Source organism: Neolamprologus multifasciatus, chromosome 11 (assembly GCF_963576455.1).
Source record: "Neolamprologus multifasciatus chromosome 11, fNeoMul1.2, whole genome shotgun sequence".
Taxonomy (NCBI): domain Eukaryota; kingdom Metazoa; phylum Chordata; class Actinopteri; order Cichliformes; family Cichlidae; genus Neolamprologus; species Neolamprologus multifasciatus.
Genome location: NC_140449.1, coordinates 20,799,495 through 20,812,097, shown reverse-complemented (window position 1 = coordinate 20,812,097; position 12,603 = coordinate 20,799,495). Strand labels below are relative to the sequence as shown.

General features: G+C 38.9%; 1 protein-coding gene across 1 annotated transcript; it reads right to left on the bottom strand.

The window, feature by feature from the left end:
* Positions 1 to 5,168: 5,168 nt before the first annotated feature.
* Positions 5,169 to 11,932, bottom strand: rab13 (RAB13, member RAS oncogene family). The gene is made up of 8 exons (XM_085177909.1): positions 11,364 to 11,932; positions 10,614 to 10,674; positions 9,459 to 9,519; positions 9,250 to 9,327; positions 7,462 to 7,551; positions 7,071 to 7,136; positions 6,895 to 6,945; positions 5,169 to 6,787 (listed from the first exon to the last, which is right to left on the bottom strand). Exons 1-8 carry the CDS (start codon positions 11,485 to 11,487, stop codon positions 6,719 to 6,721), a joined length of 600 nt encoding a protein of 199 aa, XP_085034035.1. The 5' UTR covers positions 11,488 to 11,932; the 3' UTR covers positions 5,169 to 6,718.
* Between the last annotated feature and the right edge of the window lie 671 nt (positions 11,933 to 12,603).

The following is a 12,603-nucleotide window of genomic DNA, read 5'->3' as shown; positions in this document are numbered from 1 at the left end:
TTCTTTCAATAGTTCTCATCACGCTGATTGATGTTCAAGGGGTCTCCTTTCCCATAAGTTTGATTCTAATTCCTACCGCGGTGATGTTAAATTGGGGTGAAACATCATCATAAGAGCTTTGACTGACAGCTGCAGTCACGGAGAAACTTGCGTATCTCTGTTCGGGAATAGCAGATAGAGCGTAGGCTCTGAGAGGGGGGCCTGCGTTTACGCTACGAAAACACGACCGAGTGTTTTAACCTGACAGCCTGAGGTGTTCTTCAGTAGTGATGGGATTTCCGGCTCTTTTTAGAGATCCGGCTCTTTCGGCTCGGCTCACTAAAAAGAGCCGGCTCTTTCGGCTCCGAACCGGCTCTTCAGGTTGTTTTGTTGCTTTAATTATTTAATCATTAACAATAATATAAAATTATGCAGAAAAGGAATTACTAATGTAAAAAAAAGTGGTTTTATTTATATATGTTTATATATGGCCCCTAGAAACAAAGCACGTACAAACTCTAAAGCATATACAAACTCCAAAACACATTTCTAGCTTTTACTGAACTTCCAAAATAGAGCTACCCAGATCACTTAAATTACACAATTGAAAGCATGTGTGTATTGTTTGTGTATTTATAGACAAGCACTCATATTTATTCAAATAATTTAAAAAAAAAGTTCATTTACCTGTTACTACCACACACCAAATCCAGTTGTTGATACTTCCTGGCTTGTGTAGCCACTAGGTAACAAAAGCTCAACACTTCGCCCTAGAAACCTGGAGCACTTCTGTTGTCTTTTGTACGTGATTCTGAGTTTGTACGTGCTTCTGAGTTTTTACGTGTTTTGGAGTTTGTACGTGCTTCTGAGTTTTTACGTGTTTTGGAGTTTGTACATGCTTCTGAGTTTTTACGTGTTTTGGAGTTTGTACGTGCTTCTGAGTTTTTACGTGTTTTGGAGTTTGTACATGCTTCTGAGTTTTTACGCGTTTTGGAGTTTGTACATGCTTAGGAGTTTGTACGTGTTTTGGAGTTTGTACGTGCTTTGTCTCTAAGGTCCACCATAAATATACTTTATTTATTCACTCCACATAAAATGTAATAAATAAATCATATAATACAAAAAACAACTATTTACATTTTAAACTTTTAACTATTTAAATTTTCAGCTTTTTCCTTTTAAACAAATTTAACGTGAAACAACACAAAACACTGCAAACCACAACACAATTAAATATAAATTTAAATATTAAAACAAAAAGAAGATGCACATTCTCTGTCATATGGGCCTGCATGATTTCTGAATCCTTTATCATCTGCAACTGAAAATAGCGGATGATTACTATACCTTTCTAATGTGACGTTGTTGTCCCTCGCTCTCTTTCTCTCTGGCTCTGTTCCTGTGCTACTGGGAGTGTAACTAACGCCCCTCCCCCCTCTGCCCAGCGCAAAGTACAGGCCGCGCATGCGGAGTTTAGCGGAAAAAAGGGCGAGAGAGAGGGTGAGAGAAAGAAAAAAAAACAAAAAAAACCTCACGGCTCCCAATAAGGAGCCGGCTCGCGTCGTTCACTTCAAAGAGTCGGCTCTAAGAGCCATTTCGTTCGCGAACGACCCATCACTATTCTTCAGTAAACTGGACTACCCGACAGAAGGACCCGAGGCCCGGCTGCACTTTTTCCGTAAGTTAAACGTGTTTGTAAGCTAATCCGTAACTACCGTCCTTAGCTAGCTCCTGAGACCTAGCTAGCTAAAATGAGCAGTCGGTTGTCAGGGTTCGTTTAGCTAACCCGTGCAGGTGAATGAATTTACTAAAGAAATCAAGAGAAACGCCCCGGGCTGCTCAGTCACTAATTATTGTTACTGTACTTTTATTACAAGTATTATACTGTAAAAGCAACTGGCTGCACCCTGCTTCAGCTCCTGTGCAGAGCTGAATATTAAATATGTGCAAACAACAGCATGTTTTCAGTCTCTTGCCACATCTGTAAAGACAGTAACAATTTTTTCTAAAAGCTTGTACTTCATTAACTCATTAATCAGGAACTATGGATTAAAGTACTGTAGTGTACTGTAATACTGAAAAAAATGTAAGAGAAGAACTTCAGATCCTGAGTGTGTGAGGACAGAAGAATCAGCTTTATTTCAATTTTGAGGGATAAAATTTATATTTGAGTTTCATGGTTCTGTTCTCTTTGTGATTACAGGAGCTGCCCTCAGATTCAGACCTCCGCACCACCCAGTGACAGCAGACAGATCATCCAACATGTTCACATGTTAACTGCAAAATGAACTGATGAAAACAGTACAAAGGTTAAAGTACCACACGTGCTGTAGTGAAAGCTGCAGTTGTTTTATTGATAAAGTTAAAGACAAAAAAACAAAAGGATTAATCACTCATGTAACTGTGTCACTATATATCAGCATTAACAGGACCTCAGTTTTGTGTTTCACAAAGCTGCTGATCTCAGACCTGCACAGCTTCCGTTTTAAACATTTGATGTACTCAGCTGCACGAAGAGCATATGAGATTTTCTCTAACACAATTAAATAAAACCTGATGAAGGTCAAAGGTCGTCACTTGTATGTTGAACTACAAACTTGTCATCTGGAATTTTTTCACAGTTTTTTTTACACAGTGTGTTATTTACCATAAAGTGATTCAGAGTTATTCATACCAGAGTAACCAGAGAGGATCACATATTTTTAAATATATAACTTTCTACAGGACTGCATATAATATCTTTATGTAAAAGTCCGGAGCCTCTGGGGAGTATCCGAGTATTTATAACATTACACAAACCAAAGGTCTCATCACAGTGTTGATGAAATGCTGGGTTTATCCATCTCCTAGGGCGGGCCTACGGTGGAGTGCTGAAGATTTCCCTGTGAGGGAGCTGCTGGTGAAGATCATGAGTCCTGCTTGATCAATGCCATGAGCTTCAGTCTTCCTGGTGTTTCTTAAATGATGCCTCTTACAGCGGGTCAGGACAGCTGTGATGAAAGAAAGGGAAGTTTCTCCAAACCTCTGGACCCAGGAAACCCAGCTTGGTCCTGATGGTCTCCCTCACTAGTTTCTCCCCAGGGTGAATGTAGTTGTTGATATAATATGGACTCTATTATTAAATGAAAAGAACAAATTAGACTACAGTACTGAAACGTTCTGCTGATGTTTTTAAAGTCTCCATGTTACCAGGCTCTGAAGATTTAAACAGTTTTAGATCCATTACACTCACAGTCTTATGTTAAAATCTCAATGGACAGCATTATATTTTTGATATTAACTCTGGGCCTCTGTAGAGTGTGCAGCTGATCTCATCGCTGTCTAAAAATGGATAAAAAAAAACATAAGAGTTGAAGACTGAAGTAGCAGGTGTGTAGCATCGCTAACTAGCTAGCAACAAGCCTCCAACACAGTGCGTATGCTAGCGGCTAATCTAACTAACGAATTAACAACAGAGTGATTTTAGAACTATAAGATGATAAGCTGTGTGTCTTTTTTTAATAACAGTGACATGGTTGTATTTACCTTAATTAAACGAGTTGTCAGTCGCGGTAAACCAGCAAAAAAACTCGAGCAGCCGGGCTACGTAAAAAGTGTAGGGGGCGTGTTTGCGGTCACGTCCAGCGGGTGTGTGGGCGGGAGCGTTACACAGTCGCTCCACCTCAAGTCACTACTGCGCAGACTCTGGCTCCAAATTTGCAAGATGGCAGCCTCCACAAGCGGGATATTTTGGCTTCATTTTTGCACAATGGTAGGAGGCGGGGTCGCGTCGTCCATGTTTTCTACAGTCAATGGTCTATCATATGTAATGTTTCTTGTTCGTTCAAAGACCCTCATAGTGACCAACTAACAGATCTCGGTGTCAGATTCTCAAAATAAATACTACGGGACTTACAGGATGTTACCATTATACTTGGATGATAGATTTTCACAGTAAAAGCCCTAATTTTTGTGTGTGTGGAATGTCCAGTATGGTTAACCACAGACAAAATAAAAGATGGATATATCTTCCAGGTCGGAAAAACAAAGCCAACGTGGAAGTGTTGAATACTCTGAGAAGGTGATAACTTTCAAAAACACTTCCAGTTCTATAGAAGTCACAAAACTGCTTTCTAACTTGAACTCTGTCAACAGTTTCCTGCTGAGTTTAAAGGCTTGGCCACTCATGTGGGGTCGTATTGAATAATAATAATTTTTAATGAGTGTACTTTGTAAATCTTTGTCATATTATGTCTCAAAATAAATATGTGGTGTGAAACCACAGCTCATTGGCAAACCATTTCTTAATCTCAAGTCCTTAGCCAATGAACACAGTCAGTCATCACATCGCATCATTTTTCTTTTTCTTTTGGAAACCAAGATGGTGATAGCAAATCTCAAGGCTTCACAAACCAGTGGGTGATGTTATGGTAGCTATGTGCATCTTTTATACTCACTACGGCTTAAATGCATTTGAAATTTCCAAAATAAAAGCCCCCCACTCAGGTATGTCAGACAGCCCCCCCCCCCCCCCCTAAAGTAAATTAATTAATTAATTAATTAAGCACATTTTAAAGCATTCTTTAAAATTGGGGGAATTAATTAATTAATTAAGTCCCCCAATTTTAAAGAATGCTTTAAAATGTGCTTTTGAAAAATTAAAGCCACCACTTACTTGTTGAATATCATGAAATTGCTTTCACACTGAAGAATTTTCAAAACAAAACAAAAAACCCCAACAACACAGTTTTATAACCTATGTCCCTCTTTTCTATAAAGTCTATGGACTAGGACACAGAGTTTAACATCGCTCAATTGATGTCATTTAAGGTATTTAATTAAAGAAAAAAAGATTTTCTGCCTAGCTAAGTTTGTCACAATACAACACTGTATCCATATTTTTCATAAATGATAACATTATGATTTTCAGTATTGAAATTGTGCAGCTGACATTTCACTATTTCACATACCTGGGATCACTGTTCCTGAGGTTTCCTTCATTTTTTCCCTTTAAATGGATTCTGAGGGGAGCTTTTCCCTTATCAAGATTGAGAATCGATAGAGGATGTTGGATGCTGTACAAACTGCAAAGCCCCTTAAGGCAAATGTGAATACAGAGAATAACATTTATGACAATGCTAAACCAGGAAGGAAAAACTATTGTGTCACTGTGCCAACAGGAACTTAAAAAAAATACGACAAACAATATATTTATAGTTTTGCAATTTTATTCATCAAGCGTCAGGTCTTGCATACAATCTGGCAGGTGTAAGAAAACTAACAATGTGGAGGAAATTACAAAAGAAAACAGAAATTTAGAGCATGTGTGCAGAGAAAAAAAAAGATCTGTCAGAATCAGATGAAGACCTGCAATCAGTTATTTTGAACGATCATCAAACTGCCTGAACAGAGAGGTTGCCATGTCAGATGTCGCTAATATGTGGTAGCGTTTAGTAAGAGCTTTCCCAGGCACTTCAGATAAAAGGCAAGACCCACTAAATCAATTCGCTATGAGGGACACATGAACACGCTGCTGCTTCCTAGGCTTTTACATCCTGCCCATTCACTTGCTTAATCCATCTTTTTTTTCCCATCTCTCCACTCATCTTCTCATATTGCACTTATCACTGTCCATATCTAATATCTATATCCACATTCTCAATCCATTCATCTATTAAAACAAGGCGTTGTTTTACACAGAACTTGTTTCATCATTATTGTGTACATCATGTTTTTACCTTCGCTCTAACAATTCTGGTCATTTTATCATTTGTAACTTAAAGCAGACCTATCATGCTTTTCCTTTTTGTTATGCATATGTCACTGTGCTAATGCCAAAACTTATAATAATGAGGTCACTGTTTATGCAAGCAATTCATGTGAGCCAAAAACTCAGTTTTATACATGTCAGAGACCACATATTCCTTATGTGGTTGACTTGGACACACAGATATCTCTGTAAGCACAGTAGCCCCACCAACCTGCGGTTCAAGTCTTTTGTTTGCAGTGGGCAGCTAATGTGGCTTTAAGGGAAGTTCTGCACAAAGGTCACACATTAAAAAAAAAGGTGTGAATCATGTAAAGCTACTTTAGCAGAGACCAAGACTAAAAAATATGAATTTGGAAATTAGCATAATAGGTCCTCTTTAATAAATTTGAATTCCCCTATAGTATTTAAACCTCAATTTCTCAGATGCTTCTGACCACTTGAACTCTAAATAAAGCCCTGTGTCCATCATGTGAATCAAAACAGACCACATTAGTGTTTTACAGCCAACTGAGCTCCATAAAGCTAGTCCTGCACATGCTCACACATTAGAAATGAATGAAATGGTAGCATTAAGAGACAGCTGCAGTTCTTTTAAGTGCTGATGTGCTATTGTAGAAACGATAACATAAGCGAGAAAGATATACGGTTCAGTGACAGCAATGTGTGCCATGGTGGGGACCATATTTTTTTTTTTTTTTTTTTTTCGGTCTCGGAGTCAGACTCCAACTTTTTGTGGAATCATCTCTATCGCAGTAGATGTCACATAAAGGATATGTTCAGTCTGAAAAACTGGGGCTGCTTTATCCATATATTATTTTGGAGACAGCAGAATTCTTGTGGAAGAACTTATAAAGGGAGTATAGTGTAGTTTAACAGAGCTTTAGCACCTCTCTGTTGTTGATATTTGCAAACCCTGCCACATTTTTCCTTGTCAACACAGGCGCTCCTAAGTTTCTATGTTCTTTCTTCCATACACTAGTGAAATCATGTCTAGAGAAGAACGCACTTGGAGGATTTTTTCTCTGTGCTGCTGGTGATTTTCACCTGTTGACCGGGGCCCTGACAAACAAACAGACAAAAAAAATTACGTTACCGTCATACAGTATGTAGAGCATGCAAAATTACTTTTTATAGCGCTGCATTCCTGATCTTGTGTTGTGACTTACTGGCTTCTTGCTGGATTGTTGTAGTATGTCTCGTGCCAAAGCCAGAAAAGACTGCAGGACAGATAGATTGAAACACAGAAAGAGAGAAAATATAGGTCTTTTGCATATTAACACATAACAAACATTAACAAAAGAGCTATAATAAAACAAGCTCAACGTATGGAGAAACTGCTCACCTCCTCGACATTAATGCTGGACTTCGCACTGGTCTCAAAGAACCTGATGCCGTGATCTTTGGCCAGCTGTTAACATTAGGAACAGAGATGGTTACAGGAGGACAGGATATGGGTAATAATCACTTCTGGGTTTTATCTCGAGTAAATTTAGCAACTTTGACCATTTCCCAAGCATTCCTGTTTAACAAAGTTTAACAGGGAGGAATCCATGCAATAATCTTTCTCAAAATGAAATCTTTGCAAAGTAGCCCCACAAATGATTAATTTTGAATCCATCTACTCATGTGTATCTTACCCTGGATGATCTTTACTACTTTAACTACCATCAAAGTAAACCTACACCTCTGCTGTTTCATTACAAGTAAAAAAAAAAACGCAAGCGACATCTTACCTTTTCTCCTGTCTCCTTGGAAACTTTCCGCTTTGTCTCAATGTCACACTTATTACCTAGTAACATCCGACTGACCCCAGCTGATGCATTCTGGGAAAGAGGGAATGTGATTAACTGATCAAAATGACTTCAGCAACGTGAAAGAGAGCACAGAGAGCAAAAACCTCAACAGAGACACTAACAGCAGCTGTTTGTCAGCAGAGCGGTTTCTCCCTTTAAACCAAGACCATTTCCCTGAAATGCTCCAGTGCCATCTTTCCGCAGTTCGTCAGTGCTGCCGTCTACAGTTTGTTTACAGGCAAAACAAGCAAAATAAATCTCTCAGAGTTGCTGACAACTTGCGGGCCACAAATACATGAAATCATAAAAGTTGCTTTATGAAAATGTGACTGAATCATTCATATGTTTAACAGCTGTAAACAGACTGAAAACAGCTATAAAAGCAATTTTCAGTTCAGCTCAGCTGTCATGCTTACATGAAAGTGGGTAAAAAAACAAACAAAAAGAAAATGAAAAGGGTAAGCAAGTGCCATGTATATCTGTAAACAATGACACTGGTTATGCATTTATAACTATAATATGTTCTTAATTTTACTTGATGTAAAGATATTGAACCCCACGTGTTTGCATATTTTCTGTTTAATTGGAATATTAAAATGGGCTGCATTCACTTATTGAAAAAGTTTCTTATAGTTTTGTAATTAGTCTCATTAGTTTTTATTTTTATTTCATTTCGAGTTTTTGCTTCTAAATCAGTTTAGTTTCAGTCGGTTTGCCCATTTCAGTTCATTTTTTATTTATGGAAAAGTTTCTATTAATTTCAGTTTTACTTTTAGTCTTTGTTATTATTCCTGTGTGTGGAGGGCATATGCCAGTGTCAATAAACACATCTATCAAAGCCTCTCAAGGCAAGTTTTTATATCTTTTTTTAATCAAAGTAACAAACACTCAAGTTCACAAAATCATTTGTTAGCTTTAGCTTGTTTCAAAAGTCTAGTTTTTATTTTATTTTAGTTAGCTGATTTTTTTTAACATCTAGTTTTAGTTCAGTTTTAATAATGTTGCTTCCTTCATTATCTTTAGTTTTTCTTGAATATCTGAGCAACATTAAAAATCCAACTGAGAGTTCCCGGTTGCGATGCCTACCCCCAGCTGCCACTGGGTGGGCAGAGGTCCAGCACGAGGCTAACAAAAACACATATACACATGCTTGGTCAAATCTACACCTATGTCCAATTAACAACCATCGGTCAACCTTATTTCAAAGGACCAGAAATCTGTGGACTGTGGGAGAAAGCTGGAGCCACAGGGAGAACATGTAAACTCCACACAGAAAGGTCCCAGTCGACCAGGAGGTTCAAAGCACCTTCTTGCTGTGAGACAACAGCGGTAACTTTCCTTTCATGTTATGCCCTTGTTAGCTTAGCTCCTAGCTGCTAGCCAGCTCTTTAGAAAGTTGTACATTTATCTGAGGTCTCCCACACAGCGTGACACCTAGCCGACAGGTGAGACCTTAATCAACTAAAAGTTTTACTTTGGTTGAAAAACATCATTAACAAGGTGAGCACAAGAGGCCATGCTGGATAGTTTTATGCTGGTTTATGAACAAGAAAGGTTATCCTGAGGACAATCCACATACATAATGGTGTAGAGATGAATGTTTCCTCAGTAGAAGATACAGGAATTTTGCTTCTTTGGTTTAAATGAACGGACCAGATAAACTCATTAGCTTTGCGGTCTCGGTCTTTCCTAGTTATCTTTGACACGGCTAATAGAAAATCGGCTTACTTCTCTGATGCTCTTCATCCAGTTCTGAATGTTTTCAAAGGACTTCTCGTCAGTGATGTCGTACACCAGGATGATGCCCTGATGAACAGAGAACAGACAGGAGAGAGAGCATTTACGGAGTCAGTCAAAGGTGCAGACTGAGCACAAAGAGGCAGTGATGTCAGCCTGATTATCCAGGCCTGATTGTCCTGGAGGCATACTGCGCTCACCATGGCTCCTCTGTAGTAGGCTGTTGTAATGGTCTTGAATCTCTCCTGCCCTGCTGTGTCCCTACAAAAAGCACACACTTAGAATCAAAAAGATGCTGCAAGGTCTTTAAAATTCTTCTATCATATGAAAAAAAACCTGGAGTATAGCAGAATGCAGAAAGATTCATTTGAGGTGAGACACTACAGGCTACAAGCTACAGGGTAAGTTTGCACTAACAGATACTTTCCCACTAAAATACTTCCACTAAGAATATTTTTTTTTTGCATCACAGGTTTTCTGAAACTATGTGTTAATATCAAAATGTATAAATTTAAACTTTTTTGAAACTTTTACAGGTGAGAAATGTAAACATTCGATGAAGCCAGGATCAAAGTTCTTGTTTGTGTTTTGCTGGCATCCCAGAGCCGACGGTTTTTATAGAGGGGATTTTGGATCTCTCATTTTCTGTACTCCATAAATCAGAAAGATCTGTCAACAGTCATAAAAGGTTTATTTTCACCATGTATTCAGAAAAAAACTTCTAGAAATTTGGTTCTGAATTATATATGAGCAAACCTCTCTTTAAAAAAGAAGAAAAACAGCAGAATAGAGAGAATCGCTCAGCAATGATTGGTGTCTGTAGGTGCTGCTGAAAAGGAGAGTTTAGGCTCTAAAATGAGGGGGAAAAAATCATTTTTGAGAAACTATTTTGTAAAAATCCACACGTTTCTTTGCTGTAATTATAGACAGATTACCTGCATGCATTAAGAGGAATTTATAGCAAGATTAAACACATTTACGTTTGTATTTCAAATACTTCCTTTATATTGATGTGGAAGAAGGAATCAAAACAGGCCAAATCTGACCAAAAAAAACCCAACAAAAAATAAACGTGTTTTTGTCTGTGCTGGTATTTGACGCTGCTATATCTTCTCTAGCAGCACCCTTAAATGACATGGAGTAGCTCTCTGTGGTGGCCATGTGTGATGGACTTGGACATGAACCCTGTCATAAAATCCTGATTTGGACAAGAAGAGGGAGGTTCCTCCTTCCTCTCAGGAAAACGAGCCGGAGGCAGTCAGAGGGCAGAGAAAGATAACTCAACAAATCAGGGTTTATCTGCCTCACCATATCACAAACTGTTTGCAGACAAACAAACACATGCCACTTCTTACCAGACTTGCAGTTTCACTTTCTTTCCATCCACTTCAATGGTTTTTACTTTAAAGTCGATTCCTGGGAGACAACAGGGGGGGGGGGGGGGGGGGGGGGCAAAGACTGCATTAAATACCCCTATTGTAGACAAAAACTCACACAGGGTGATATGAGTCACCCTCACTAAGGTGGCGACACTGAACATACATCCACCTACCCCCCCAGGGTGTTACCATCCACAAGCAGACATAAAGATCAGACATACAGACCTGCAAACTGCTACAGACTGCTGTGTTTTTGTGTTTTTCTGCTGGATGGACAAGCTGACAGACACATAGACAGTGCGGGGCAGAAGAGGGGGTTGACTGTGCAAAACTGTGCATGCCAGAAAGCCAGCCATTCTTCGGGGAACGTAGAGATGGTAAAAGAGATAGGAATGAGGGTGGGTGGACCCTCTGTGAGCCAAATGAGAGGAATGAGATCTGAGGGAGAGATGGGGGAGAGGGTCAGGGAAGAGAGAGCACACACATTCAGCAGGGGAAAAAGAAAAAAAAAGGAGAGAGAGACTAAATAAAGAAAAAGAAAATAAGAGAGCGCAGACTAGTTGGGACATGAAAGCAGTCCGGGAAACCAGCTCTTACAGTAAACAGAGGCAGAACGGAGCTTGAAATGTCAGCAAACATTTGTCTTGCTATATCCCAAGTTTCAAAGAAGCCAATCATAAGCTGAAGCAGAAATGTCGCAGACTGTAATTCAAACATTAAACGTACCGATGGTGGAAATGTACGTAGAGTTGAAATTGTCCTCAGCAAAACGAATGATCAGACACGTTTTTCCCACTCCGCTGTCCCCGATGAGTAACAGTTTGAAAAGGAAATCATACTTTTTCGCCATGGTCGGAGTTGTTCTTCAAGCAGAAGTCAAAGCAGGAGCGGGGAAAGTTTGCTCTGTCTCTTCACCGGAGATCTTCTCATCCACCACCAAACGCGTTAAATCTCGATTTCTTTTCCTTGTGACTTAAATAAGCAATCTCCTGCGAGTGGATCCTCTTCTTTTTCCTCTTTTCACTCTCAGACTTGTCACCGGTAAATTCCGATCCTCCTCCGTGTTGTGTTTGGACTGCGCAGGATAAAGTTGTACAGATCTGCCCTCATGTATTAAAGTTTCATTCCGCTGCCATCAGAGAGTCGTTATTATCCCGTTTACAAGCATATCGGGGTGGAAACAAGTTTATCCAGTCTGCAGAAATACCACTTTAAAAAAAAAAGAAAACGGAACTTGCTGTCGGCCCCAATCCCACATCAGCTACGTGTGGGAGAGCTTTATGGGAGTGAACGGTTCACAGTTCGCAGGCACTCACTCAGCACGGACACTAGGTGGCACCATTTGATCAGTAAACACGTGTGACTGATACAAGTGAAAAGTTGGTTTAAACAACATGTGCTCTTTCCCTACATCCTCCATGAAATAAAAATGATATTAATAAAAAGTCGTTCCTGTAAAAACATCAAACCAGTGAAAGGTCGTAGGCCTATTCAGCGTTTGTATCTGTAGATAAATGATGTAAGGTTAGAAATGCACAGCTCACATAAATGGTATAGCTACACTGTATCCTTATGAACACCTGATCAACTAAATACAAAAAAATACTGTAAAACCTTTTATATAGTACTATATAGTTTTTTTTATTTGTTTGTTTTGCAAACAAACACAAAGTGTTTTTGAAAATATTTGTTTCAAATCACTGTCAGTACATTCATGAGCTGACTGCCTAAAACGTTGTTTGGATATTAATTTCAAGTACTTTTTATGCTCCCAGCTTCTAAAATATGACATTTGTTACATTAAAAAAATGTAATCTATAATCTATAATCATGGGGTTTTCTTGTTGAGAAATGCTCTTGGATAACTCTAACAGCATTGCTCAACTTTGATTCCTTCTCAGTCATTTGATTATTAAAGGAAATAATCAGGAATTGAGGTTGAAGTAAAAAATATTCAAAGACAGTA

What these genes read in the sequence shown, in the direction of transcription:
- rab13 (XM_085177909.1), bottom strand. Translation starts at nt 11,487, where the DNA reads ATGGCGAAAAAGTATGATTTCCTTTTCAAACTGTTACTCATCGGGGAC. An exon ending in TACGTACATTTCCACCATCG is followed by an intron (nt 10,675 to 11,363) that starts GTACGTTTAATG and finishes GTTGTCTCCCAG; the next exon opens with GAATCGACTTTAAAGTAAAA. An exon ending in CCTACTACAGAGGAGCCATG is followed by an intron (nt 9,328 to 9,458) that starts GTGAGCGCAGTA and finishes TCTGTTCATCAG; the next exon opens with GGCATCATCCTGGTGTACGA.